Source organism: Callorhinchus milii, unplaced genomic scaffold, assembly GCF_018977255.1.
Source record: "Callorhinchus milii isolate IMCB2004 unplaced genomic scaffold, IMCB_Cmil_1.0 Scaffold3, whole genome shotgun sequence".
NCBI classification, from domain to species: domain Eukaryota; kingdom Metazoa; phylum Chordata; class Chondrichthyes; order Chimaeriformes; family Callorhinchidae; genus Callorhinchus; species Callorhinchus milii.
In genome coordinates, this window is record NW_024704744.1 from 795,365 (window position 1) to 823,016 (window position 27,652).

The 27,652-nt window shown below is 46.1% G+C and overlaps 1 protein-coding gene across 1 annotated transcript in view; it reads right to left on the reverse strand.

The window, feature by feature from the left end:
- LOC121848515 overlaps positions 1 to 15,381 on the reverse strand; it is a 49,667-nt gene extending 34,286 nt beyond the window's left edge. Inside the window, exons 1-7 of the mRNA XM_042332721.1 lie at positions 15,297 to 15,381; positions 12,789 to 12,848; positions 10,699 to 10,784; positions 10,059 to 10,209; positions 9,007 to 9,171; positions 5,910 to 6,019; positions 3,911 to 4,004 (exon numbers count right to left, since the gene is read on the reverse strand). Coding sequence (XP_042188655.1) covers positions 3,911 to 4,004; positions 5,910 to 6,019; positions 9,007 to 9,171; positions 10,059 to 10,209; positions 10,699 to 10,784; positions 12,789 to 12,825 — 643 coding nt within the window. The 5' untranslated portion in view covers positions 12,826 to 12,848; positions 15,297 to 15,381. The remainder of the gene's footprint in view (positions 1 to 3,910; positions 4,005 to 5,909; positions 6,020 to 9,006; positions 9,172 to 10,058; positions 10,210 to 10,698; positions 10,785 to 12,788; positions 12,849 to 15,296) is intronic.
- Positions 15,382 to 27,652: the final 12,271 nt, after the last annotated feature.

Genomic DNA, 27,652 nt, shown 5'->3' on the forward strand with positions numbered 1-27,652 from the left:
GAAGGATGTCAAGGCATTGGAGACAGTGCAAAGGAGATTTACCAGGATGGTACCAGGAATGAGGGGCCTCAGTTATCAGGAGAGACTAGAGAAGCGAGGATTATTCTCCTTGGAGCAGAGAAGTTTAAGAGGAGACTTAAGACAAGTTTTCAAAATTATGAGATTTGATAGGGTGAACAAGGAGAAACTATTTCCACTGATGGGTAGGTCAGTTACCCGAGGACACCAATTCTAATAGCTGTTAAAAGAAACAGAGAGGAGGTGAGGAGAAGTTTCTTCACACAGCGAGTTGTTCACATCTAGAATGCACTGGTTAGGCCTCAGTAAGAATACTGCGCCCAGTTCTGGGCACCGCACTATAGGAAGGATGTTAAGGCATTGGAAAGGGTGCAGAGGCGATTTACGAGGATGGTACCAGGAATGAGGGGCCGTGATGATGAGGAAAGGCTGGAAAGGTGAGGATTATTCTCATTGAAGCAGAGAAGGTTACGAGGACCTAATAGAGGTTTTCAAAATCAAGAGGGGATTTGATGGGTTAGAAAGGGAAAAACTGTTCCCACTGGTGGGTGTTGGTGACTCGAGGTCACAGATTCAAAATAGTCTCTAAAAGAAGCCGAGTGGAGGGGAGAAGAAATTTTTTCACGCAGTGAGTTGTTCAAATCTGGAACCGTGGGGGAGTGGGATTGATTTGGATAGCTCTTTTCATGGAGCCGGCACAGACACTATGAGCCGAATAGCCTCCTTCTGTGCTGTATAATACAAGCTTTCATTACATGCTTTCATTACATCAAGGCTTGACTATGCAAACTCATTGCTTGTCGGCCTCCCCAACTCCGCCCTCCATAGACTCTGCATCCAGAACTCTGCAGCCCGCATCCTCTCCCGCACCACACTCCGTGACCCTATCACCCCCATCCTCGCCTGACTCCTCTGGTTTTCTATTACACAGAAGATACAGTTCAAGATCCTGGTCCTCACCTTCAAAGCCTTCCATGGTCTTGCTCCCCACCACCTCTGGACCTCCTAACCCCATACCATCCTGCTCACTCCCTCCGCTCAGTGGGATCCGACCTGCTTCACGTCCCCACCTCGCTCACCCCACCATTGGCGGGCGGGCCTTCTGCCACTCTACTCCCACTCTCTGGAACTCCATCCCGCGGTCCCTCAGCCACGCCCCCTTCCTTGTCTCTTCAAGACCCATCTCAAAATCCTCCTCTTTATCCGCGCTTTCGATCTCCCTGCTTCCTCCCCTACCCTCCACCTTCCCCGAACTCAACCCCCAGCTCAGGTACAAAACTCTATCTGTCCAGCGCCTTGAGATATCCTCCTGATGTGAAAGGCACTATACAAATGTAATTTTGTTGTTGTTGTAAGATTCTATGAACTGGGTGCTTTTGTTTGAGTCCTATATAAAGGGGAAGGCTTGCAAGAGCCCAGCAACGTGAGAAGGAAACTGAGTGAGATGGAATAGAGTGAGAAATCTGTTAAGGAATTTAGTGAGAGTGGGAATTTGCATAATTATACAATAATATAAAATATATCTGGGAATATGGCAGGGCAGAAAGGGGCGGGCAGTGCAGAAATCCCCTGATAGTGTGGCACTCACAAACCGGTTCTGTGCTGAATACTGGTGAGGGTGATGACCTCTGGGGAGTGGAGGTAAAAGCAAATGAATGCACAAGGGGACACAGGGAAGAGTGTCAATGCAATTGGCATTGGGGAAACAATGGTGAAAGAAGTAGTCAGGAGTTTCTGCAACCAAGGAACCCTGGCGCTAGAGAGGCAACATACCATGCTCTCACATTGTATGTTGCCTCTCTAGCGCCAGGGTTCAAGACATCATGGAACGGCTGCAAAACATTCTATTGGGGGAATGGGAACATTCAGAAGTCATGGTCCATGTTGAGATCCATGACCTAGGGGAAAAAAAGGGCTGAGATCCTACAGGGAGAGTATCAGAAGCTAGGGAAAAAGCTAAAGAGTAGGACCTCAAAGTGATCTCCCAGTGACTTGTGCAAGTGAGTATCAAAACAGCAGATCAAACCGTGAGCGCATGGCTGGAGAAATGGTGCAGAAAGGAGGGCTTCAGGTTCCTGGATTATTGGGACCAGTTATAATAATAATAATAATCCTTGCATTTGATATAGCGCTTTTCACGTCGGGAGGACGTTCCAAAGCGCTTCACAGAATATAATGTAAAGTGAATTGACTGTACATTTGTGGGCGAACGCAGCAGCCAATTGCGCACAGCAATGTCCCACAAACAGTCGTAGATTGAAAATGACCAATTTATTATTTTTGGGGGTTTTGGAGGGATTATTATTAGGCTTATGGAGTAAGAAAACTTGCCCAAGGTTTCACCCTGCCTGGAATTAAACTCAGGTCTCTTGCTCAGTTCTGGGGCAGGTGGGATCTGTACAAGGTGGATGGGTTACACCTGAACAGGGCTGAGATCAACGTCCTCGCAGGGAGGTTAACTCGTGGTGTAAGGGTTCAAACTAATTTCGAGGGGGGGAAGGAAATCAGGATGTAGGATCAGAGAGGACAAACAAGTTACATAGAGAGCTGGGAGAGATGAATAGCGACTTAATAAGGAATAATCCAGAAAAAAGAGGGGTTAGATGGGGGAGAAATGCAGAGCAAACTCAATCGGTCTTGGAGTGCATGTGCGGAAATGCACGGAGTATGACAAATCAGATTGGTGATCTGCACCTCAAGTTGCCACTTGGGGTTATGATGTAGTGGCAATAACGGAGACCTGGCTCAAACAAGGACAGGAATCGGATCTGAATATTCCTGGTCTCAATGTATTCAGGAGGGATAGGGAAGGAAAAAAAGGAGTGGAGGTGGCGATATTGATTAAAGACGTAGTTACGGCACCATGTGTTAGAGGGTCCAAAAACAGAATCTATTTGGTTAGGAGCAGAAAAGGAGCTGTTACCCTGTTGGGTGTATTAGAGTATTAAATACAGTTTTAGTTCCCACTTTAGGAAGGCCAACAGGGGGACATAGAGAAGAGGTTTATTAGGAAAATACACTAGGAGTGGTTTGACCTATGACTTAGTGAAGGAACTAGGTTTATTTTTCAATAGAAAGTTAGAGAGACCTGATAGAAATTTTCAAAATTATGAAGGATTTTGATAATCAATAGGGAGAAAATATTTCCACTAGTTATTGAGTCAGTGACCAGAGGGCATGAATATAAGATACCTAAGCTAGGAAGTTGTTAATTTGGAGATTTTTTTATACAGAGAGTTGCTTCTAGATGCAGTGATCGAGGCATGATTCATATTAGCTTTCAAGGGAGAATGAGATAGCAATCTAAAGAGAAGTAATCTGCAGGGATAAGGGGAAGAAGGCACTTTGGATCATTTTTCTCATCCTTCCAGATTACCCACCTTCACATCACAGCATCAAGCTGTTTTTTTTACGAGTCCTTGAACAAAAGCTGGCCATTTTAACTTCCCGTGCTAAAACAACGGCTGACTTCATCATTAGGAAGGGACACTTGCAGTGGCCTGGTCATGTTTCCCTTCAGCACACAAGTAAATTCAAACTGTTTCAGATCATAATCACAGCATTTCAAGAACAACAAATTTGAAGTGTGATGATGGGATTTGAGGCGCTTTTAAGTATGCCAAAACCACATTAAAACAATGCTCCATTGTATTGAGGAGAGCCCACAGATGCCAAGTATGGCTCTGTTAACAATTCTGAATATGGGAAACACATTTGCTTAAATCCAATTTGTTGAAACCACCGCAATGTCCGCTGACTCCTTAAACATGTCAATGGACATGTTTATTCAACATAAACTCCCTTGTCTCTCCAAATACCTTGAAGTATAGATCATCTAACCATGAAGACACATTTTCACTACCAAATACAGGCAATCTTGTCTAGAACTTACACTTGTTGTAAATCGGCTCTAAACATTTGAGATAATAGTATGATCGTTGAGTAGTAGGATTATGATAAATAAGTTTGTCCAAGCATTCCTCAGCCTGTAGTAGGAAGCACAGTGCAGATCAACATGTTACTTCTGTTTTTTATAAATAATAATGTTTGCATTTGTTATAGCACCTTATCATGTTGAAACTATTCAAAATGCTTTCTATAGTAACTGGCGCTGACAGCATTGCCATCCATGGTTGCACACTCCACCTTGCTAAGCCAGTCCCGAACCTTGGGGTCTTGTTTGACCCTTAACTATCCTTTCTATTCCACATTCGCACCATGACCCGCTCTGCCTTCCCCCACCTCCGCAATGTCGCCGGACTCCGACACTGCCTCACACCACAGGCCCCCGAAACCCTCATACACGCCTTCATTTCACTGAGGCTCGACTATGCAAACTTACTGCTTGTGGCCTCCCCAACTCCTCTCTCCACAGGCTGCAGATCATCCAGAACTCTGCAGCCCGTGTCCTCTCCCGCACCAGGCTCCGTGACCCTATCACCCCCATCCTCGCCCAACTCCACTGACTTCTCATCACACAGAGGATACAATTCAAGATCCTGGTCTTCACCTTCAATACCCTGCAGTCTTGTCCCCCCTACCTCTCCAACCTCCTAACCCCATACCATCCTGCTCACTACCTCCACTCAGTGGGCTCCGGCCTGCTTCACATCCCCCGCCTTGCTCACCCCACTATTGGCGGGTGGGCCTTCTGCCACTCTGCACCCACCCTCTGGAACTCCATCCCACAGTCCCTCCATCTCGCTCCCTCGCCACCTTCAAGACCCACCTCAAGACCTTTCTCTTCGACCATGCTTTCGATTCTCCGCTTCTCCCCTGCCCTCCACCCTCCCCCACCTCGATTCCCAGTTCGGGTCCGTAACTCTGTCTGTCCAGCACCTTGGGACATCCTCCCGACGTGAAAGGCACTATATAAATGTAATTTTGTTGTTGTTGTAACTGTGTGTTGTAAGTGAACATGGCAGCCAGTTTGCGCACTGCAACATCAGTTAGCAACACTCTATCTGATGGTTTAAGTTATGGGTTGAAACCCCACATTGAGGACTTCAGTTCACAGCTTAAGCTGACACTCCAACATTGGGGAGCATTGCATTGCTGGATCTATTGCCCTTCAGATAAGATGTTAAAAAGGTAGATGCTTGCCTTTTCAGGTATTCACTAAACTTCCAAAGATACCATTCAAAAAGAGAAGAGAAGTATCTTGGCAAACAATGCTCCAGATAAAATAGGTTGTTAACTTCCAGGTTCTTAGTAGTTCTTTGCCATGTTTAAAATGATTACTGTGATTGCCAAAAAAGTCACTACAATTGACAGTAATTACTCTGAATTGTTTTGAGATGTAAAGGGGCTATAAAAATGCAAATTTTTATTTAAAATACCTAATCCAGTTCCTGATAAGATACTGAAGAATAACAACTAGCATTTATACAGACCTTCATGCAGGATAGTGTCCCAGAGAGCTGTACAGAGGCGGGTTCAGACACCAAGCAAGGGAGAAGGAGGAGGTGACCATAATGGTCAAAGAAGTAAGACTTCAGGTGACTGAAGATAGATAAGGGAAATAGAGGGATTGAGGCAATGTAAATGTAAATTTTCCACAAGATATTATGGGATAAGATTTTACCTAGTTTTAGATTTACTCGATCAACTGAGAATTTTAGGGTGTGCAGAATTTGTCAAATTATTGAATTTAGTTTTAACTTTGAAGCCAGTTTTCTGCAGTTCCTGAAAGAACTTATATTAAGTCAGATTCAAAATTAAAAAATGTTTCTATTAATTTCACAAATTCTATGTGTTGTATATTATCTTACACCTTGATATGTTACATTAATGGAGTAAATCTAGACTATTGGAATTTCTACCCATATGTCTGTATACACTTTCAAAAGGCATAATTTTGCTTTGAAAAAAGGGCATCATTAATTTCTTACCACATCAGGCATGTTCATTATCATTAGTGACAGAATGGATTGGCCTGAAGCATCAACTGTTCGAAAATCTACATTGTACTGCAGAAGCAGTCTGGTTGCCTTGGTGTGACCTGAAAAAAAGTAATGACACATATTCATTACAAGAAAACAATTGAATATTGGAGAACCATGTTAAAACTTCAGAGGAGCCAGAGTGAATGAACTTTATAATAATAATAATCCTTGCATTTGATATAGCACTTTTCACGTCGGGAGGACGTCCCAAAGCGCTTCACAGAACACATTGTAAAGTGAATTGACTGTACATTTGTGGGCGAACGCGGCAGCCAATTGCGCACAGCAATGTCCCACAAACAGTCGTGGATTGAAAATGACCAATTTATTATTGTTTTGTTTTGGAGGGATTATTATTAGGCTCTGTGTGGAGTAAGGAAACTTGCCCAAGGTTTCGCCCTAACCGGCCTGGAATTGAACTCAGGTCTCTCGCTTACAAAGCGAGTGCTCTAACCACTGAGCTACAGGACTCCACAAACCTTAAACTGTTCAGACTCCATTCCCCTTCTAATTGTACATTGCCTCACTGAAAACTACAACATACAATAGTTCGAGGCCATTCAACTCTTTGTATTCATCGGCAGATCTGGCTGGACCTTATCAAATCTTACCACTCCGCCCTCGCCTTCACTAAATCGTCATTTTTGGAGGCCAAGGACACCCCCGACTCCTCGCCTCCATTACCAACTGGCTCCTCTGCCCATTCTCTCATCCTCTTCTCCAACACCAACTGTGAGGCAATGCTGGACTTCCCCGAAACCAAAGTCGAGGGGATCTACTTAGCTGCCTCTGCCATTCCGTTTAATAATAATAATAATAATCCTTGCATTTGATATAGCGCTTTTCACGTCGGGAGGACGTCCCAAAGCGCTTCACAGAGTACACTGTAAAGTGAATTGACTGTATATTTGTGGGCAAACGCGGCAGCCAATTGCGCACAGCAATGTCCCACAAACAGTCGTAGATTGAAAATGACCAATTTATTATTGCTTTTGGTTTTGGAGGAATTATTATTAGGCTCTGTGTGGAGTAAGGAAACTTGCCCAAGGTTTCGCCCTCTGCCTGGAATTGAACTCAGGTCTCTCACTTGCAAAGCGAGTGCTCTAACCACTGAGCGACAGGACTCCACTAACCTCTCCCTACTCCCCCTCACACCACAACCCTTACCCACCCCTCCCTCCACACCTACGAACCTGTCTCGCACTCCTCTCTCACCACCACTATGAAATCGACCACCTGCTCCCTCAACCCCATTCCTATCCCTCTCCTTACCCTCCCAGCTCCAACTCCTTGCCCCTCTATTCACAGACATCATAAATCTCTCCCTATCCACTGGCACTGTTCCCACATATAAAAAAACAGCCGTTATCACTCCTATCCTTAAAAAACTTTCCCTGAACCCATACTCTCAAACTACCGCCCCATCTCCAACTTCCCTTTCCTCTCCAAGGTCCTGGAATGAATCATTGCTACCCAGCTTCGCTCCTTACTCTCCTGCCAATCCCTTCACGAACCCCTCCGATCGGGTTTCCGTGCCATCCAAAGCACAGAAACATCTTTGGTCAAAGTGACCAACTAGATTTTGTCCATCTGTGGCCAGGGCTCCCTCCGCCTCTTCATTTTCCTTAACCTTTCCGCTGCCTTCGATACCATTGTCCACTCTAACCTCCTCCACTGCCTCTCTTTTCACCTCAACCTTCATGGTTGTCCTTGAATGGTTCAGCTCGTACCTCTCACACCGTCTCCACTTCATCTCTAAATGGTTTCTCCTCTAGCCCCTCCTCTCGTCTCGTGCAGTGTTACTCATGGCTGTGTCCTTGGTCCCCTCCTCTTCAATATTTATGTGCTTCTGTATCAATCTCCCAGGATTCTCACTCCACCTTACTGAACTCGTATGTTTCCCTGGTGTTCTGTTTGACTCTCAACTCTACTCCAAACACTACTCTGGTATTTGACCAAAGTCGCCTTCTTCCATCTCTGGAATATCACTTGCCTGTGTCCCTGTATTACCACTAATCCTCTCATCCTCTCTTCATGACCATAATGTTAGACTTCTCCAATACTCCCCTTGCCAGTCAATTTAAATTCTAGTTTACCTAAATCAGCCTGATTCAATTATAGCACTCTACCCTCATAGTCAGAGAGTTATGGAATTAAACCCTACACCAGGACATAGTCTCGTCTCGCTCGGTTTGCTCTGCAAGGAAATGGTGGGGAGAGCTGCATTGTTGGAGGTGCTGTCCTTTGTATAAGACAATAAGCCAAAGTCCTGTCTGCCTGTTCAGATAAACGTTAAAGATCCAACAACAATAACTTGGATTTATATAGCACCCTCCACGCTGGACGGCGTCTCAGAGCATTTCACAGTAACGGATCCCAGGGCCAAGCCAGGGGGAGGGGGAGAGGGAGGAAGGTGACCAAAGGCACAGTCGAAAAGAAAGGTCTTCAGCAGAGACCTGAAAATAGGAAGAGAGGGGGCGAGGCAAAGGGAGTGAGGAAGGGATCCCATGGCACTAATCAAAAAAGTAGTTTCTCCTCGTTTTCTGGCCAACAATCCCTCAGATTATAAAATTGGTCATTCATTTATGGCTGTTTGTGGGACATTGATGTTCACTAAACTAGCTTCGACCTTCCCCCTGACATATCAAATGTGAGAATTATTATTATTTACACTTCACTGGAAATCAGTGTTTGAAGTGTATAATTCAGAATCCCTCAATCATTCAAATTAAATATTGAAGTTAGATAGAAATCTAAAAACTTATGTCCCTGCTACTTTCAACAAAACTAAATTATATCTGAATAGCACCTTTTACATCAGTAGGACGTCCCAAGGCACTGGACAATCAGAGATTTGGACCCGAGCAGAGGTTTGGGATCAGGAGGGGTGGAGGGCAGGGAAGGGAGGGGTAGGAGGATGATCAAAGGTGCATTTGAAGAGGAGACATGTCTAGAAGGGGAGGAAGCAAACAGGTCGATGTGGAATTTCAGAAGAAATTGCATCAGTTCACGATCACATTCCTTATCTGGTAAATGACCTTACCATACTCAACAGCGAGAAACAGTGGTGTCCTTGCTCTCTGGTCTCGGGCTTCAATATTAGCACCATTTTCACACAGATAAAGCAGAGTGCAGAGTGAATTATGTTTTGCAGCATAATGAATTGGAGCTTGAAGGTCTTCAAAAGTCTTCGTATCTAGATCAACATCTATACAGAATAATAATAGTAATAATAATAATCCTTGCATTTGATATAGCGCCTTATCCCACCTTCGAGATGTCTTGAAGCGCAACACAGAATATACTGTAAAATTAATTGACTGCATATGTTTGGGAAAAAATGCTGCAGCCAATTGCATACAGCAGTGTCCCACTAATAGTCGTGGATTGAAGTGACCAATTTTTTTATTAAGGAATTATTACCCCTGGAAAAGTGATCCGCCTAACGACTAACAACCGGGTTCCTACTTACTGCAAGGTAAACAGAGGCGTGTGAACTAAGGAAACTTGCCTAACATTTTACTCAGCCGGGAATCAAACCCATCTCCTCTAGCTTGTGAGACCAGTTCTCTAACCAATACGCTACATGACTCTACAAAATATTATGCATATTATAGAATAATCAATTGTTTGACAAACTATATATCGGTGTTTTTCACCACATGAACCACCGAGGAAGTGAGGGACAAAATAAGCAACTATAGACCTGTGAGTTTATTGATGGAAATTTCCAGAATCTATCATCTATCAACTTCCATATGTATGCAGATGACACCCAACTCTGTCTCTCTGCTTCAAACCTCGACTCCAGGACCATTTCTATCCTGACCGACTGTCTGTTAGACATTAAGATTCATATGAAAGCTTACTTTCTACAGCTGAATGTCGACAACACCGAGGTTCTCCTGATTGGCTCCTATCAGCACCTCCACACCTCATTACCAGACATGCATCCCCACTCTACCTCACTGAGCCAGTCTGGAATCAACTATCTTTTAAATGCCATGGTCCATCAAAACCCAAATTTCTGTATTAAGGCATCTTTGTTTAAAACTCAAGTGAAATGATTGAGTGATCACGCTTCACTGTACCTACCATTTTCCTTGGCTAAGATCTCAAGCACATCCACATTATTCCTCGCTGCAAGGATGTGAACCGTAGTCCTTCCCTGAGCATCACAGTCGTTCACATTAATTTGTTGACTCCTTATTAACTGTACTAATTTTGCTGTGTCGCCATAAGCTGCCTAAAATAAAATTAAACAAAATAATTACTAAGTATAATAATGATTACAAAAAATCTGAATCTTAAATAATTTTCTACATATTGTTGTGGCAATACAATTTACGTTTATATAGCACCTTCATGCTACATAATATCATCATGCTGGAAAATTATGAAATACTGTATATATAAATATGTAAATAAATTTATATATATTTATATATACAAATATATTGAAATATACAGAAATTCACCATATAAATATATAGACAAGGCTATGGGGAAAGAGCGGAGGAGTGGGACTAATTGGATAGCCGGCACAGGCACGATGGGCCAAATTGCCTCCTCGTACGCTGTAGGATTCTATGACACTTCTTAAAATATTTTTTACAGTTGGCTGAAAGCTCGCCAAACAACAGTGAACACCACTTTCCATAGCCCTAATTCACTTTGCAGTAGTTTAAATTAAAAGAAAATAAGTTACATCAGTTGTGGTTGTCTCATATCATACCTCATGAAGCACATTTTGTTTGACACTATCAACATTTTGTGGGTCATCATCAGGATTTGTGTTCTCTGGTGAGTTATATTCAACTTCTAAATACACAAGCAAAACCACAATAGTTAGTTCTTAATATACAAATACATCAGCTATACGATTCCTCAACAAGAGTAAAAAAAATTGGTGCTAAATATAATAAGCAAAATTACAAATTGCAAACACAATTTAAGTATCACAGGGCATGGTGTGTATGATTGGAGCACTTTAACAAATGTATATTTAAAGTATTCTTATCTTCTCCAGGACCAAGTGTTGTGACTTTGAGCTCACAGTGTAGACTAACACTCCAGCACTGTACTGGGGGAGCGTTGCATTGCGACAGATGCTTTCTTTCAGATGAGACCTTAAATCGAGGTCACTAACAATACATTGGAGGTTTGTGATTCCTGGCTGAAACTAATCAGCCTGAAACTAAGCCTATGAGATGATTGATTTATTCATATATTTCAATAAATAATGTATATTAAATAAAATAACCCATCTCCTGCAGTGAGTAAAAAGGTTGTAGACTAATCTAAAGGTACAGATAATGTTACAAAATGCTCCTGGTAATTTAGAATGTAATCTGAACCTTTTAATTTAATTACATGCTTGTAATTTGCTCCAGGTATTCAAATCACCTAATACTGTAGAAAGTCCCAAGCAAATTAGTTTGAGTCACGTCAATAAACTTGTTAGTTGGCATATGTCAACACTAACTGCACATAAAATGCACTAATAAATTCACAACATCAATCAGACAAGCCTTAAGAGTGCTAACATGAGTCCTTGTCCATCATCTGTTACGAAAGTAGGAACAGAAGGAGCCATTCATTACATAAGATCTCCACTGCCAATTTATTAGATTATGCCAGATCTTTTAATCCCATTTCTATTTTGTTCACCAGTTATAGTACTGTTGCAGTACAATGAGATTAACCATACTTGCTAGCAACCTGTTTCAGTTGTTAGTTACGCTCTAGGTAAAGAAAAACTTTCTGACATCTGCCTAAAATTGATCTTTACAACTCTAAACCCATGTCCTCCTGTTCTACTGTCTTGGTGCATTCTAAAGTATTATTCAGGGTTTACTTTTCAATCTAATTTTAAATAGTATTCACATCAATACGATCCCCTCTAACACGCCTTCTCTCGAGACTGAAGAGCCCCAGCTTGCCTAATCATTCTTTCGTTTAGAGTCCTGTAGCGTATTGGTTAGAGTACTTGACTCGCAAGTGAGAGGACCTGGGTTTGATTCCTGTGCAGAGCAAAACCTGAGGCAGGTTTTCTTACTCCATATGCTTGTGCACAGCAGTGTCCCACTAACAATCGTGGATTATGTGACCAAATTATTTATTTTTGAAGGGATTATTACCCCATTTCTCCTATTCCCCACTATTCCCCAATTAATAAATAAAGGATCCAAAATAATTATTTATTGTTAATTATACCAAATATTATACATGAATACATTAATAAATTAATACATTAAGAAATAACACACAATAACAGTTATTCAGTAAAACACTCTTCTTCATCCCTCCGCCTTGCCCCTACTTTCCTCATCTTCAGGTCACATCTAAAGACCTTCCTCTTTACTGCGTCTACAATCACCTCCCCGCTCCCCCGGCTCAGCATCATGCTCTTCCACTGCCAAGCGCTATGGGACGTTACCCTGTGTGAGGGGTACTATATAAAATGTTGTTGTTGTTAGTACTTGAATCGTTTTTCAAAGATATGTGTTTTTTTCTCCTGCCTTATAACTATTGTGATTTATTATTGTTATATTTATTATTCGTTACATTTATTATTCGTAAATAATTGAACATCTGTGATAAATCACAAGAATATATAGTAATTAATTAACAAAAATAAATCACAGTAATAATAAATAATAGTACACATTATTGTTAATAATAAATCAGAAAGTAAAAAAGTGACAAATTAAATTATAAATCATGCACATTATTAATAATAAAGCACAATTGTGAATAATAAAATAATCAATCACATTAATACTAAATAATAATTCTGGGAAAATGAGCTGAAGGAATCCTCACCTGACTGATCTGCGATATGCGGATTACTACTTGCCATTTAGAGAAGCAATTTTTTTCTTGCTTTATTCAAAAACAAAAACAACAAATAAATTGAACAAAAAATAAAGAAATTGATATATTAAAAGGATTTTGTGGGGTGGTGGGTGGGGTGTTGCACCTCAAACTCTGAGCTATTCCTGCAGCTGAGATGTCACCAGCCCCAGGGCTCAATATATTTATATTAATAATACCATTTGGTATATGTTCTCAGACAGTTCATCCTCACTTTAATATCACAGTTACTTTAGCAGCCGAACTGTACCATCTTCCTCACCACAGCTGGAGGTGAGGGTGATGACACCTCTGGGGAGAGGAGTCAAAAGCAAATTGATGCACAGGGTAACACAGGGAAGAGTGTCAATCAAATCTAACTAAAGAAACTAAAATGAATATAGACTAAATTTAAAAAATATTTACACTAATTTAATTAATATATAACTAAATAACCATCAAGTCATTTGTAATTAAATAATAAATGACAACTCAATAATAAACAAGTTAATATTTATATATGTATATATATAACAAACTAATAAATAATTCTTCTTCAGCCCCTCGGGAAAAACTTTTCCCCCCAAAACGAGAAAAAACACTCCAAAATATTAGTCCTGGACTGTTTTTAGCATAAAATCTATTAGGAGTAAAATGTTGTTATATTGTCAATGTTATATTACAGATAATATTATAATTTATGGGAAATACTGTAGATGTTATTATAATTTAGATGGTTTCATTGCATATTGGTTAGATGGTTATATTGAGAATATTGTGATATATTGTGATGGTATATTGTGATATTTCTGGGGTATATTATGATATTTATGCGGTATATTGTAATAGTTAGGAGGTATACTGTGGTATTTACAGGGTATATTGTGGTATATTATGGTACATTGTGGTATATTGTGGTATATTGTATAGCAGAATTCAGATACTATGAGCAGAAATCCCAGGGAACTGAGGAGGAACTGAGTGAGGTGGAACAGAGTGAGAATTCTGTTAAGGAATTTGGTGAGAGTGGGAATTCTTCAGCAAAAGTGATACCAGAGAGAAAGAGAGAACTCCTTCATTCAGTAGGCAAGTGGGAAATCTTTCTTGAAGTAGAGTGAGTGGGTGACCACCCAGTGTGTTAGGAAGAGGAGACGAGCAGTGCAGAAATCCCGAGAGTGTGGCATTCACAAAGCAGTTCTCTGCACTGAATACTGGTGAGGGTGATGACACCTCTGGGGAGAGGCGTCAAAAGCAAATTGATGCACAGGGTAACACAGGGAAGAGTGTCAATGCAATTGTCATTGGGGATACAATGGTGAAAGGAGTAGACAGGCATTTCTGCAACTAAAAACATGACTCTTGCATTGTATGTTGTCTCTCTGATGCCAGGGTTGAAGACAACACGGAAGGGGTGCAAAACATTCAACAGGGGTAAGGGGAACATCTAGAAATCGTGATCCATGTTGGGATCCATGATGCAGGGAAAAAAAGGGCTGAGATCCTATAGAGAGAGTATCAGAAGTTAGGGAAAAAGCTGGAGTAGGACCTCAAAGGTAGTGATCTCTGGATTACTCCCAGTGCCTCGTGCAAGTGAGTATCAAAACAGTAGGATCAAACACATGAATCCATGGCTGGAGAAACAACAACTTATATAGCGCCCTCCACGCAGGGTACTTCTCAGAGCGCTTAACAGTGGCGGAGCCTGAATTGTGTGCAGGATAACTTTCTGGATCAGTATGTTTCCAGCCCGACGAGGAAGGAAGCAGTGATGGATCTAGTTCTGAGGAATGAAGTGAGGCAAGTGAAGCAGGTTCTAACAGAGATTAGCTTTATGGAAAGGAGGAAGGAACAATCAAAGGTGAAGGTACTCATCTGAAAGAGGGCTAATTTCAGTGAGTTAAAAAGGGACCTGGCCAAGGCGGACTGGAAAGAAAGATTGGCAGGTAAAACAACTAACGAGCAATGGCAAGCCTTCAAGGAGGATATAGCTCGGGGACAGAACTAATATATTCCCACGAATATATTCCCAAACCTCCCCGGATGAACAAGGAAACTTAATTAAAATAAAATTGAAAAAGGAGGTTTATGATGAACATCAGGTCATCAGGGGTTGTTGCTGTTGGGGGGGTTGGTTGCTGTTGGGGGGTTGGTTGCTGTTGGGGGGGTTGGTTGCTGTTGGGGGGGTTGTTGCTGTTGGGGGGTTGGTTGCTGTTGGGGGGGTTGGTTGCTGTTGGGGGGGTTGGGTGCTGTTTTGTAGGGAGATATGGGGGTATATTGTGGGAGTATATTATTTGGATATATGGGGGGATATTGTGGGGGTATATTGTGGTATATTGTGGGGTATATGGGGGTATATTGTGGGATAATGTGGGGGTATATTGTGGGGTATATGGGGGTATATTGTGGGATAATGTGGGGGTATATTGTGGGGTGTATTGTGAGGGTATATTGGGGTGTATGGGGAGGTGTGTGACTCACGGACTCTCATCGCGGCGGTTGAGAAGCAAAAGCGCGCGAACAGGTAAACGGTCGCCGGCTGACCGTTAGCTCACGTGACCATCACACCACGTGCTCCTCACACCCCCCCCCCACCCCCTCACTCCCCCCCCCATTGTCCCCCCCTCACTCCCCCCCTCACCGTCCCCCCTTCACTCCCCCCCCATTGTCCCCCCCTCACTGCCTCCCTCACTGAACCCCCCACTGCCCTCTCCTCACTCTGCCCCCCCTCACCGCCCCCCCCTCACTGTCCCCCCTTCACGCCCCCCCATTGTCCCCCCTCACTGCCTCCCTCACTGAACCCCCCCACTGCCCTCTCCTCACTCTGCCCCCCTCACCGCCCCCCCTCACTGTCCCCCCTTCACGCCCCCCCATTGTCCCCCTCACTGCCTCCCTCACTGAACCCCCCCACTGCCCTCTCCTCACTCTGCCCCCCTCACCGCCCCCCCTCACTGTCCCCCCTTCACGCCCCCCATTGTCCCCCTCACTGCCTCCCTCACTGAACCCCCCCACTGCCCTCTCCTCACTCTGCCCCCCCTCACCGCCCCCCCCTCACTGTCCCCCTTCACGCCCCCCATTGTCCCCCCTCACTGCCTCCCTCACTGAACCCCCCCACTGCCCCCTACCGCCCCCTCATTGAACCCCCCCCACCTCCACTGTCCCCTCACTGCACCCCCCCCCACTGCCCTCTCCTCACTCCCCCCCCTCACCGTCCCCCCTCACTGTCCCCCTTCACTCCCCCCCATTGTCTCCCCCTCACTGCCTCCCTCACTGAACCCCCTTCCCACTGCCCCCTCCCTCACTGACCCCCCTCACTAACCCCCCCACTGCCCTCTCCTCACTGTCCCCCTTCACTCCCCCCCATTGTCCCCCCCTCACTGCCTCCCTCACTGAACCCCCCCTACTGCCCCCTCACTGAACTCCCCCATTGACCCCCTCACTGATCCCTCCCTCTCACTGACCCCCCCCATCTCACTGACCCCCCCCTCACTGACCACCCCTTCTCACTGGCCACCCCGCCCCTCACTGACCCCCTCACTGACTCCCCCCTCACTGACCCCCGCCTCACTGACCCCTACCCTCTCACTGAGCCCCCCTCACTGATCCCCCCTTCTCACTGACCCCCCTCACTGACCACCCCTTCTCACTGGCCACCCCGCCCCTCACTGACCCCCTCACTGACTCCCCCCTCACTGACCCCCGCCTCACTGACCCCTACCCTCTCACTGAGCCCCCTCACTGATCCCCCCTTCTCACTGACCCCCCCTCACTGACCACCCCCCTCACTGACCATCCCCCCCTCACTGACCCCCCTTCTCACTGCCCCCTCCTTACTGATCCCCCCCTCGCTGAGCAGTGTTCCCCTCCCCTCAATGACCCCTCCCCCCCACTGAACAGCCTCCCACTCATGGACCCCCCCTCTCACTGACCTCCCCCCTCACTGAACCCCCCCCATCTCACTGTGCCAATGGAGTCGGGCGAGGGTGAGGGCGATGGGGTCACGGAGTCTGGTGTGGGAGAGGACACGAGTCTCAGACGTCTGGATGATCTGCATCCTGTGGAGGGAAGAGCTGCGGAGGCCGACCAGGAGGGAGTCTCCGCAGTTGAGCCTTGAGGTTACGAAGGAGGGTTTCGGTGGCCTGAGAGGTGAGGCAGCGGCAATGTTGTGGCGATGGGGGAAAGTACTGCGGGTCATGGCGTGGATATGGGGGAGGAAGGACCGTTGAGGGTTGAACACGACGCCCAGGTTCCTGACTGGCTTGGTGAGGTGTGCATCCGTGGTTGAGGTGCGGAGGTGCTGGCGCGGAGGGCCTCAGTCTGGCTGACTTTCCGCTGTAGAAAGCTGGTTCTCATCCGGGACTTGATGTCTGACAGACAGTGTGTCAGTGTGTGCCAGTTGTCCTGGAATTGAGGATGGAGGCAGAGAGGGAGTTGGGTGTCATCTGCGTATTTGTGGAAGTTGACCCCATGTCTGTGGATGATGTCACCAAGTGAGAGCACGTAGACGGAGGGGACCGAGGACAGAAGAGCCCTGAGGAACACCACATGAGACTGTGTGGGGCTGGAAGAGAAACTGTTGGCTGAGACAAATTGGAGGCGGTGTGAGAGATAAGACCTGAACCATTCAAGGACTGAACCTTGAAGGTTGAGGTGAGAGGAGAGGTGGTATATCAAATACAAGGATTATTATTAATAATAAATACAACTTGGAGGTGATGGTAAAATGTGTATTCTCGAAGGATGAGGTTATTGGGCCAATAACCCTAACGGCATTCTTCATCCAAACCAATCTTGTGAAATCTGCAGATGTAATACTTGTATTGTACGAACCCAGGTGTCTTGTTTGACCCTCAACTGTACTTTCTCCCCCACACGACCCGCTCTGCCATTCCCCCACCTCCGCAACATTGCCCGACTCCGCCACTGCCTCACCCCTCAGGCCGCCAAAACCCTCATACACGCCTTCAGTACAATTCGGCTCGACTATACCAACTCCCTGCTTGTCGGCCTTCCCAACTCTTCCCTCCACAAGCTGCAGATCCGCCAGAACTCTGCAGCTCATGTCCTCTCCCACACCAGGCTCCGTGACACTATCACACTCAATCCTCGCTCGACTCCACTGGCTCCCCATCCCTCAGAGGATCGAGTTCAAAATCCTCGTCCTCAACTTGAAGGCCCTCAATGGGTTTACCCCCCCTATCTCTCCGACCCGCTGACCCTTTATCAACATGTGCGCTTCATGTCCCCTGCCCAGCCCACCCCACCATCGGTGGTTGGGTCTTCAACCTCCCTTGAACGTTTTACACTTTCATTGTCTAGCACGTCAAAACATCTCATAGTGCTTCACAGGAACACTGACAAGTGTAGCGGCTGTTGTAGAGAACTGTGCAACATTTCGTGAAGGAAAACAACACCTAATTGGGATTATATCAAAATGAGGACAAAAACAACAGGAATTGACAGGATAGTGGGGAAACCTAAAATATCTTCACAACAACTCAATAATACTCTCTGAATATTACCTTAATAATCCTTGCATTTGATATTGCGTTTTATCACATCTTTAAGATGTCTCAAAGAGCTTCACAGGATATACTGTAAAGTGAATTGACTGTGTATTTTGTGGACAAACCCAGCAGTCAATTGCGCACAGTAGTGTCCCACAAACAGTTGTGGATTGTGTGACCAAATTATTATTTGTTTATTTTTTTCAATTATTACCCCCGGAAAAGTGATCCGCCTGTCGACTAACAACTGGCTTCCTACTTGCTGCTAGGTACATAGAGGTGTGTGGAGTCAGGAAACTTGCCAAAGATTTGCCAGCTCAGGAATCAAACCCAGGTATCTCGCTTGCAAGGTGAGCATAGGTGTATAAGAATAGGAGTTGGCCATTCAGCCCTTGAAGTTTGTTCCGCTATTTAATTAGATGGCTGATCTGTACCTCAACTAATCATTTCAAATCTAATTTCCTGCTTTCTCTCCATATCCCTTCGTACCCTGACCTATCTATAGCGAGTGCTGTAACCACAAGACTATAGGACTCCATAATCGTGAAAGGATCAACACAATAGTGAAAGAGTTAACACACACGCGCGCGGATCACTTATCCAAGTCCATATTTGCACACAGAAACATGAAAAGAACGATCATTGAAGAAATCTATGACCCATAATGGGATACTGTCATATCCTATTTTGAGACTCATAGAGAACACAACAACGTGCAAATCAAAGCTGCAAATATCCATTGTCCATTATTGGACTTGAGCCCTTGCAGAATGGCAGTGGGTAATGTGAGCTAGCCTGGTGTCTGACTCCAGCCCACCAAAGGACCTATTCACAAACCCTCTACTGTCTACTCAAACCAATTGCTCCAAATAGGCTCAACACTCAGCCAGAGGTTAGGAATATTTGGTAACAGAAGGCCATTCAGGGTTTTAAGACACACTATTCTACATCACCGCCCTGTTCCCCGGTATTTCTGCCCCCCACACTCTGGATCTCTATCTCACAATCTCTCCACCTCAGCCCCTCTCTTGCCTCCTTCAAGTCCCATCTGAAGACCTTCCTTTTCGACAGTGCCTTCAACCACCCTACAACCCCAACTCTCCCTGCCCTCAGCCACTCTACAACCCTCACTCTCCCTGCCCTCCTCCCCTTCTGACCTCAACTACCAGCTCGGTTCCGAAACCCATGATTGTCCAGCACCTTGGAACATCTTTCCAACATGAAGAATACTATACAAGTGTAATTTGTTGTGGTTCCCTTGTGGAGTCCTGGGCTCAGTGATTAGAACACTTGCCTCACAAGCGAGAGGACCTGGGTTCAATTCCCGGACAGGGCAAACCTTTTGTAAGTTTCTTTATTCCACACGCCTCCATTTATTTAGCGGTAAGTAGGAACCTGGTTGTTAGTCAACTGGCGGATCGTTTTCCAGGAATAATAATCCTTCCCAAAATAATAGATAGGCAGGGTATATCCCTCCAGGGAAAGTGCGCATTCCATTCCAAACACATCAATTTATCACAGGTAACAAGCAATAACCCGGTAACCTGTAACCTGGTGTCTAGGAATATCCCAGAAGACTCAACCACTTGCTAACCGCATTGGCAGAAACCATGTCCCCCGGAAAGCGATACACCAATCAACTAACAATCAGGTTCCTATTTACTGCTTTACTGGTAAATATAGGTGTGTGGAGTAAGGAAACTTGCCTGACATTTCACTCTGCCTCGGACATGAACCGTGTACCTGTGAGGCGAGCGCGCTAACCACTACAGTATGTGACACATCCATCTTGGAGTCCTGTAGCTCAGTGGTTAGAGCACTCGCTTTGCAAGTGAGAGACCTGAGTTCAATTCCAGGCAGAGGGCGAAACCTTGGGCAAGTTTCCTTACTCCACACAGAGCCTAATAATAATCCCTCCAAAAAAACAAAACAATAACAAGTTGGTCATTTTCAATCTACGACTGTTGATGGGACATTGCTGTGCGCAATTGGCTGCCGCGTTCACCCACAAATATACAGTCAATTCACTTTACAGTATATTCTGTGAAGCGCTTTGGGACGTCCTCCCGACGTGAAAAGCGCTATATCAAATGCAAGGATTATTATTATAATACGGAGAAGGTATTAATGTCTCATCCAAAAGAATGATCGTGCAACCAGTACTGTGCTGTGCCGTGCCAGCCTAGACTGTGAGCTCAATTTCCTGACGTGATACTTGAACCCACAGCTCTGAGTCAGTGGTGAGAGTGTTGCCAACTCAGCCAGACTGATTGGTCGGAAATGGCTTGTTTCTGTGCTGTGACTTGCAAGGAGTGGGCGTCTCTCACAAAAGCGTGACTGTGCCTTCTTCCAATTACATCAAACAGAGTCCCCTCACTTTAGCAATCTGGTAAAGGTTCCAGGCACTTAGTCTAAATAAAATAATGAAATCAAACTTCCATGTGGATGAATAGAATATACAGAGAAGAGGGTGCTTTACCACACGTGATCGGCCCATGAGAACCAGTTGTTATCGCTCTGCACGGAAGGCTGGCTGGTTCACATTGACACAGATTAATTAATTAGGTAACTTGCGCTGCATGTGAAACCACAAAGTTAATGGCTCCCGCCTGCTGCATGTCCCTCATGCCCTCCGCTCCAATGTCAGTGGCTGTGCTTTCAGCCATTACATCCCGAAACTTTGGAACATTTTTCCTCTATCCCTCCGCCTTGCCCCTTTCCTTCCCCATCTTCAGATCGCGCCTGATGACCTTCCTCTTCAACTGTGCCTACGTCTCAAAGGCACTATATCAAATTCAACAATTATTATAAATGTAGAGACCCTGTGCATTTGTAGATAAACCCCTACTTTTTGTTTGGTCTGACACATGCAGAAACCCATCATCAGGCTTAAGAGTATCCAAACCATAGTTCCATGCATCCCACCTAAACATGGAAATCCCGAGAGAGATTGTTGGAATGGAATACGCTCTCTCTCCCTGGAGGGTCATATCCTGCTTACCTAGTTTCAGAAAGTATTAGGCGCGGGTTAACAAGAGCCAAGGCTTCGGGAGCCCAGAGTTTGTGTTAAAACTTATTGAGTCTAAACAGTCAAAACAGCATAACTTGCCATTGATAGCATTGCCTGCCGAGCTTTCCCGCTGCTTATCCCACTGGGAACATCCTACCCATGAGGGCTTTGTTTTACAGGATTAACGGGAGCTGAGTGGGAGTATTCCCTGCCTCCAGTGACTGGTCTGCCCTTCCAGGTCCTGCCAATGAGCCAGGCCGGGCTGTCATCAGCAGTGCCCTGGAATACTACTGACCTGCCTGGCTCAGGACCTAGACCTCAGACCATCATAGAGGGGTGGCTCGATTCCGACACGCCATTGCCAAACATGTCACTTTGGAGCCAGTTCAGCTTCAAGGAGACCCCACTTACCTCCCACCATAGGAGGATAGATTATTATAAGTGTAGCAACGGTGTGGCATTCATTGGTGAATGACTACAAGGAAATACAGCTTTGCAGTGTGCACGTTACATGCTTCCAGTGAATAATTAATAATAATCTTTATTATTATTTGATACCGCGCCTTATCATGTCTTTGAGACGTCTCAAAGTGCTTCACAGATTATACCGTAAAGTCAATTTGCTGTACATTGTGTGAGCGAAACAACAACAACAACTTGGACGGCGTCTCAGAGCTTCACAGTAACGGATCCCAGGGCCGAGCCAGGAGGAGGGGGAGGGGGAGGAAGGTGACCAAAGGTGCGGTCGAAAAGAAAGGTCTTCAGCCGAGACCTGAAAATAGGAAGAGAGGGGGCGAGACGAAGGGAGTGAGGAAGGGAGTTCCAGAGCCTCGGGGCGCAGTGGCTGAAGGCACGGCCGCCGAGGGTGAAGCGGAGGATTCGGGGGATGAGGAGGAGGCCAGACCCGGAGGAACGAAGGCAACGGGCACTCTTTCGAGGTGAGAGGAGGTCAGAGAGGTCGGGGAGGGGGTGGGGGGTGAAACGCGCCAATTGCGCACAGCAATCGTGGATTGAAGTGAACAATTCATTATTATTTTGTTGGAATGAATTATTCCCCCCCCACTCCCCCTGGGAAAAAGGGGATTGCATTTACAGCGAGGGACCTGTGGGGGGGGAGGGGGGGGGGGGGGCTGTCACAGGGCTGGTGAGGCTATAGCTTTACAAGGCAGGAGGCGCACTTTTTTCTAGCAGAGCCATGTTGTGCAGTGGGAGGCTGCTCTTTCCCCATTTGCAGTCCCAGTGCAACAATGCTGGGGGTGAGGGGGTGTTTGTGTGCGATTGAGCTGAAGCCACTGTGCAGTCAGATTTTCTGCAACCATTTGTTTTCATAGCAAAAAAAGAGAAGAGCACCAAACCAGGGTGCAGCTGTCTGTGCAGGAGCACAGGCAAACCAGGCAGCTCTTCGATGGTGGATTTTGGTGGAGAAAGGACAGTCTGAGAGCTTTTATTTAAGATCAGCTGAGCTTGTCCTGAGAGGCACGTAAGTCATGTTTTCACCTTGTTCTCTCTCTCTGTGTCTGTCTCTCTCTCTCTCTGTCTCTCTCTCTCTCTGTGTCTCTCTCTGTCTCTCTCTCTCTCTGTGTCTCTCTCTCTCTCTGTGTGTCTCTGTCTCTGTCTCTCTCTCTGTGTCTCTCTCTCTCTCTCCCCTCCACAGCTCTCTGGTCTCTGTGTTGTGTGAAATGTAACCATTGTCCATTTCAGCTCAAATCGACCAGGATTGTAGAGCAAGCGATCAGCATATAGGGGGGGGGGAGACAGAGAGGGGGGGGGACAGAGAGAGAGGGGGGACAGAGAGAGGGGGGGGACAGAGAGAGAGGGGGGGGGGACAGAGAGAGGGGGGAGACAGAGAGGGAGAGAGAGAGGTGGGGGAGGGACAGAGAGAGAGGTGGGGGGGACAGAGAGAGGGGAGACAGAGAGGGAGAGAGAGAGGTGGGGGAGGGACAGAGAGGGGGGACAGAGAGAGGGGGGGGGGGACAGAGAGAGGGGGGGGGGACAGAGAGAGGGGGGGAGACAGAGAGGGAGAGAGAGAGGTGGGGGGAGGGACAGAGAGAGAGGTGGGGGGGACAGAGAGAGGTGGGGGGGACAGAGAGGGAAGGAGAGAGAGAGGGGGGGAGAGAGAGAGAGAGAGAGAGAGGGGGGGGGGACAGAGGGGGGGGAGACAGAGAGGGAGGGAGGGAGGGAGAGAGGTGGGGGGAGAGAGAGAGAGGGGGGGGAGGACAGAGAGGGAGGGAGAGAGAGGTGGGGGGAGAGAGAGAGAGGGGGGGGGGCAGAGAGAGAGGGGGGGAAGACAGAGAGGGAGGGAGAGAGAGGTGGGGGGGAGGGACAGAGAGAGGAGGGGGGAGAGAGAGAGGGGGGGGGACAGAGAGAGGGGGGGGAAGAGAGAGAGAGGTGGGGGGGGGACAGATAGAGGGGGGGGGGGGGAGAGAGGTGGGGGGGGAGGAGAGGGGGGGGGGGGGGGGGAGAGAGAGGTGGGGGGGAACAGAGGGGGGGAACAGAGAGGGGGGAGATAGAGAGGGGGAGGACAGAGGGGGGGGAGAGAGAGAGGGGGAAGGGACAGAGGAGGGAGAGAGAGAGAGGTGGGGGTTTAGATAGAGGGAGATAGAGAGGAGGGACAGAGGGAGATAGACAGGTGGGGAAGAGGGCGGTAGAGATAGAGAGAGGAACAGCGAGGGGTGGGGGAGGGAGAGAGGGGACAACACAGAAAATAGCTACAGATGGGAGTTTGCTGCTGACCACATTGTAGCAAATATGTCCCCAGGAGAAGGGCTGATACCCCCCCCCCCCCCCCCCCCCCCGTACACTCACTCCCCTTCCCTCCCTCCCTCCCTCCCCAGAGAGACAGACACAAGAACATAATACATTGTCTTTGTGTCTTTACACATAGATATAAACCCACACAGACCATTCAGCTCCTGTTGCAGATGTTTAATGGCCAACAACTCGGAGGCCTGGTTTAAGAGAGAGAGAGAGGGGGGGAAGGGGGGAGAGAAAGAGAATAATAATAATCCTTGCATTTGATATGGCGCTTTTCACGTCTGGAGGACGTCCCAAAGCGCTTCACAGAACACACTGTAAAGTGAATTGACTGTATATTTGTGGGCGAACGCGGCAGCCAATGGCGCACAGCAATGTCCCACAAACAGTCGTAGATTGAAAATGACCAATTTATTATTGTTTTTGGAAGGATTATGAAGGGGGTGAGAGAGGAAATCTATCTCTATCGCACACTCAATTGAATGTATTTATTGCTGGATGTGGCTTAGATTATTGTTATTGTTCAGATACAATGCAGATGTTTCCTATTAAGGGTTAAAGAAAATTATTTCCCCCCCCCCCTAGATATGTAGTAGCTTTTGATGCCTGGGGTTTTCCCCCTCCCCCTCAATGTGCAACCCTACTTGTTTAAATATAACCTCAGGGTAGGACACGTTGAGGCAAAGTGTAGGCAGAAAAGGAGAAGGAAAGCATTGCCTACTTAGCCAGCAGCCACCAGTCTCTGGGCTGGTGGCATTTTATTCCCAAGCTCGTAACGTGCAAACGCCTTTCTAATAATAATAATTATTTGATACAGCGATTTATCACATTATTGAGACGTCTCAAAGCGCTTCACAGGATTTAATAATAATAATAATCCTTGTATCTGATATAGCGCCTTATCACGTCGTTTAGATGTCTCAAAGGCGTTCACAGTTTACACTGTAAAGTTCAATGCTTGTGTATTTTCTGGGCGAAATGCGGCAGCCAGTTACACACAGCAATGCCCCATAGACAGCCACAGAGTGAGTGACCAAATTTATTTGAGAGATTTATTGTCAAGTGCATCAACTGTATTTTGTGGGTGAAATAAATCGTTTTGGGATCTGGGATCTGCAGTCAACTGGGTATCCCTTCACACCCCACCCCCACACACATACCCACGTCAACTCACTGAGGACAACACAGATCAGTCAAAACATTCAAGGATGTGTGTGCGCGTCCAATTATGGCACCTCGTCTCCAACAACAAATTGTCGTTAAGCAGCGCCTTTTACATCAGGAGGATATCCTAAGGCTCTGGACAGTCAGGGATTGGACACGAGCTGGAGCCTGGCAGTTAATAATACATAATAATCTTTATTATTATTTGCCTTATCATGTCTTCGAGACGTCTCAAAGTGCTTCACAGGTTATACCGTATAGTCAATTTGCTGTCCAATGAGGGGTGTAAAGCAGGGGTGTGGGAGTAGAGGGGTGACCAAAGGCGCAGTTGAAGACCAGGGTCTTTAGACGGGCCTTGAAGGAGGCAAGGGAAGGAGCGAGGCAAAGGGATTGTGGGATGGAGTTCTAAAGGGTGAGGGCAGAGAGGCTGAAGACCTGACTGCCGATGGTGGAACGGGCAGAGCAGGAAACATGGAGCAGGGCAGTGCCCGCCGAGCAGAGGGAGCGGACAGGTTGGTGGGGAAAATTGGCCATATCACGTTGTTTAGGCGTTTCAAAGAGTTTCACAGGATATACTGTAAAGTGTAGTGACTGTGAATTTTGTGGGAGAATGTGGCAGCGTATTTGCACACAGTCACGTCCCACAAACAACCATGGAGTGAGTGGCCAATTTTATTTTGGGGATTGTTGGTCAGGACACCGGGATAGAGAAACTCACTTCTCTAGTCCCATGGGGACTTTAACGTCCACCTGAACAGGCAGACAAGACAGAGTCTCAGTTTAGCATCTCATCCAAAGGACCTCCATCACTGCAACACCCCCAGCACTGCACTGGAGTGTCAACCTGGAGTGTGATTCCAAGTCCACTGCACCAGGCTGATAAAGTTAGTCGTTCACTTCATGTCTGCGTATGGAAATTGCTGTTTGGTTGCTACATTTCGCTCACAAGACACCAGTCACTGCTCTTGTGAAGCTCTTTGAAACTCGCTCCTGACACGAAAGGCGCTGTCACAATGGGATTAATATAATTATTATCACCACTTTTCTAATGCAGAGACAATAAAATGTCAACGAGTTATAGGTGTAAAGGGTAATTTCAGGACCAACCCAGAGGGATGGAACTGGAACAGGATTACCAGGAAGGGTGGTTGAGGCCAGGACACTGGGAGTCATTTATAAAGCAGTTTGATGCTGTGATGTAGGGTGAGGGTTCTGGAGGGAGGAGATCAGACAGGCGAAAGGGTAATCTTCATCTAAACCAATCTAGTGAACAAGCCTCCTGTTAATCTCGTGATCTTGGGATATCAAATGCAAGGGTTATGTTATTTATTATCCGATGCGGGTAGAAGGGCCACAAACTTGTATGCAGTATAAACACTAGGATGGACTGGTTAGGCCGAATGTCTCTGTGCTTGAGCTCTATCATTGTGTGTAACTCGGTGCAAGACATCATTGTTTTTGGTGAACCGGGTGTCTTGACACATATGGAAACCCATCACCGTGCTTCTAAGAGTATTCAAATGAAACTGAGAATTCCATGCCTAATAATAATAATCCTTGGATTTGATATAAGCACCTTTTCACGTCTTCGAGGCGTCTCAAAGCGCTTCATAAGATATACTGTAAAGTGACTATTGGTTTTGTGGGCGAAACGCGACAGCCAGATGCACACAGCAGAAGTAGAAGTGCAGTAAGCAAACAATCTAGGTGTCAGCGATGGCCGTGTGTGCTCTCTCTCTCTGTCTCTTCGCATCGCTTGGCTGTCAGATAACTGAAGCACAACCACTGACTCGGGCTCCAGCTCGCAAACTCCCAGGAAGTACTGGATGGATGGGATAGAACTTGCCATAGGGAGAAGTTGAGCGAGATCTAGGTTAGCAGATTCATTGCTCATTGTGTCAAAACAGTGTGAGGCAGCAATAAACAAGGCAAACAGGAAGCTGGACTAGATTACTACACATCTGGTACAATGTTCTGGTCAGACAGCACCTTGAATACTGCAGACACCACTGTAACATAAGGGGCTGCCAGGCCTTACAGACAACAACAACTTGCATTCAATTAAATAGAGCCTTGGTCAGACCCCATCTGGAGACTGCATTCAGTTTGGGGCACTGCACCTCAGGAAATATATATTGGGCCTGAAGGGGACGCAGCACAGATTCACCAGAATAATATCAGGGCTCAATTTAAAGAGTTTGATTAAGAGGACAGGTTGGATAAACTTGGTCTGTATTCCCTGGAGTTTAGAAGGTTGAGGGTGATCTGATTGAGGTATTTAAAATGATAAACAACTTCGATAGAGTAGCTACAGAGAAACTATTCCTCTGCTAGAATCCAGAACAAGGGGCATAATCTTAAAATTAGAGCCAGGCCATTTAGGAGTGAAATCAGGAGGTAGT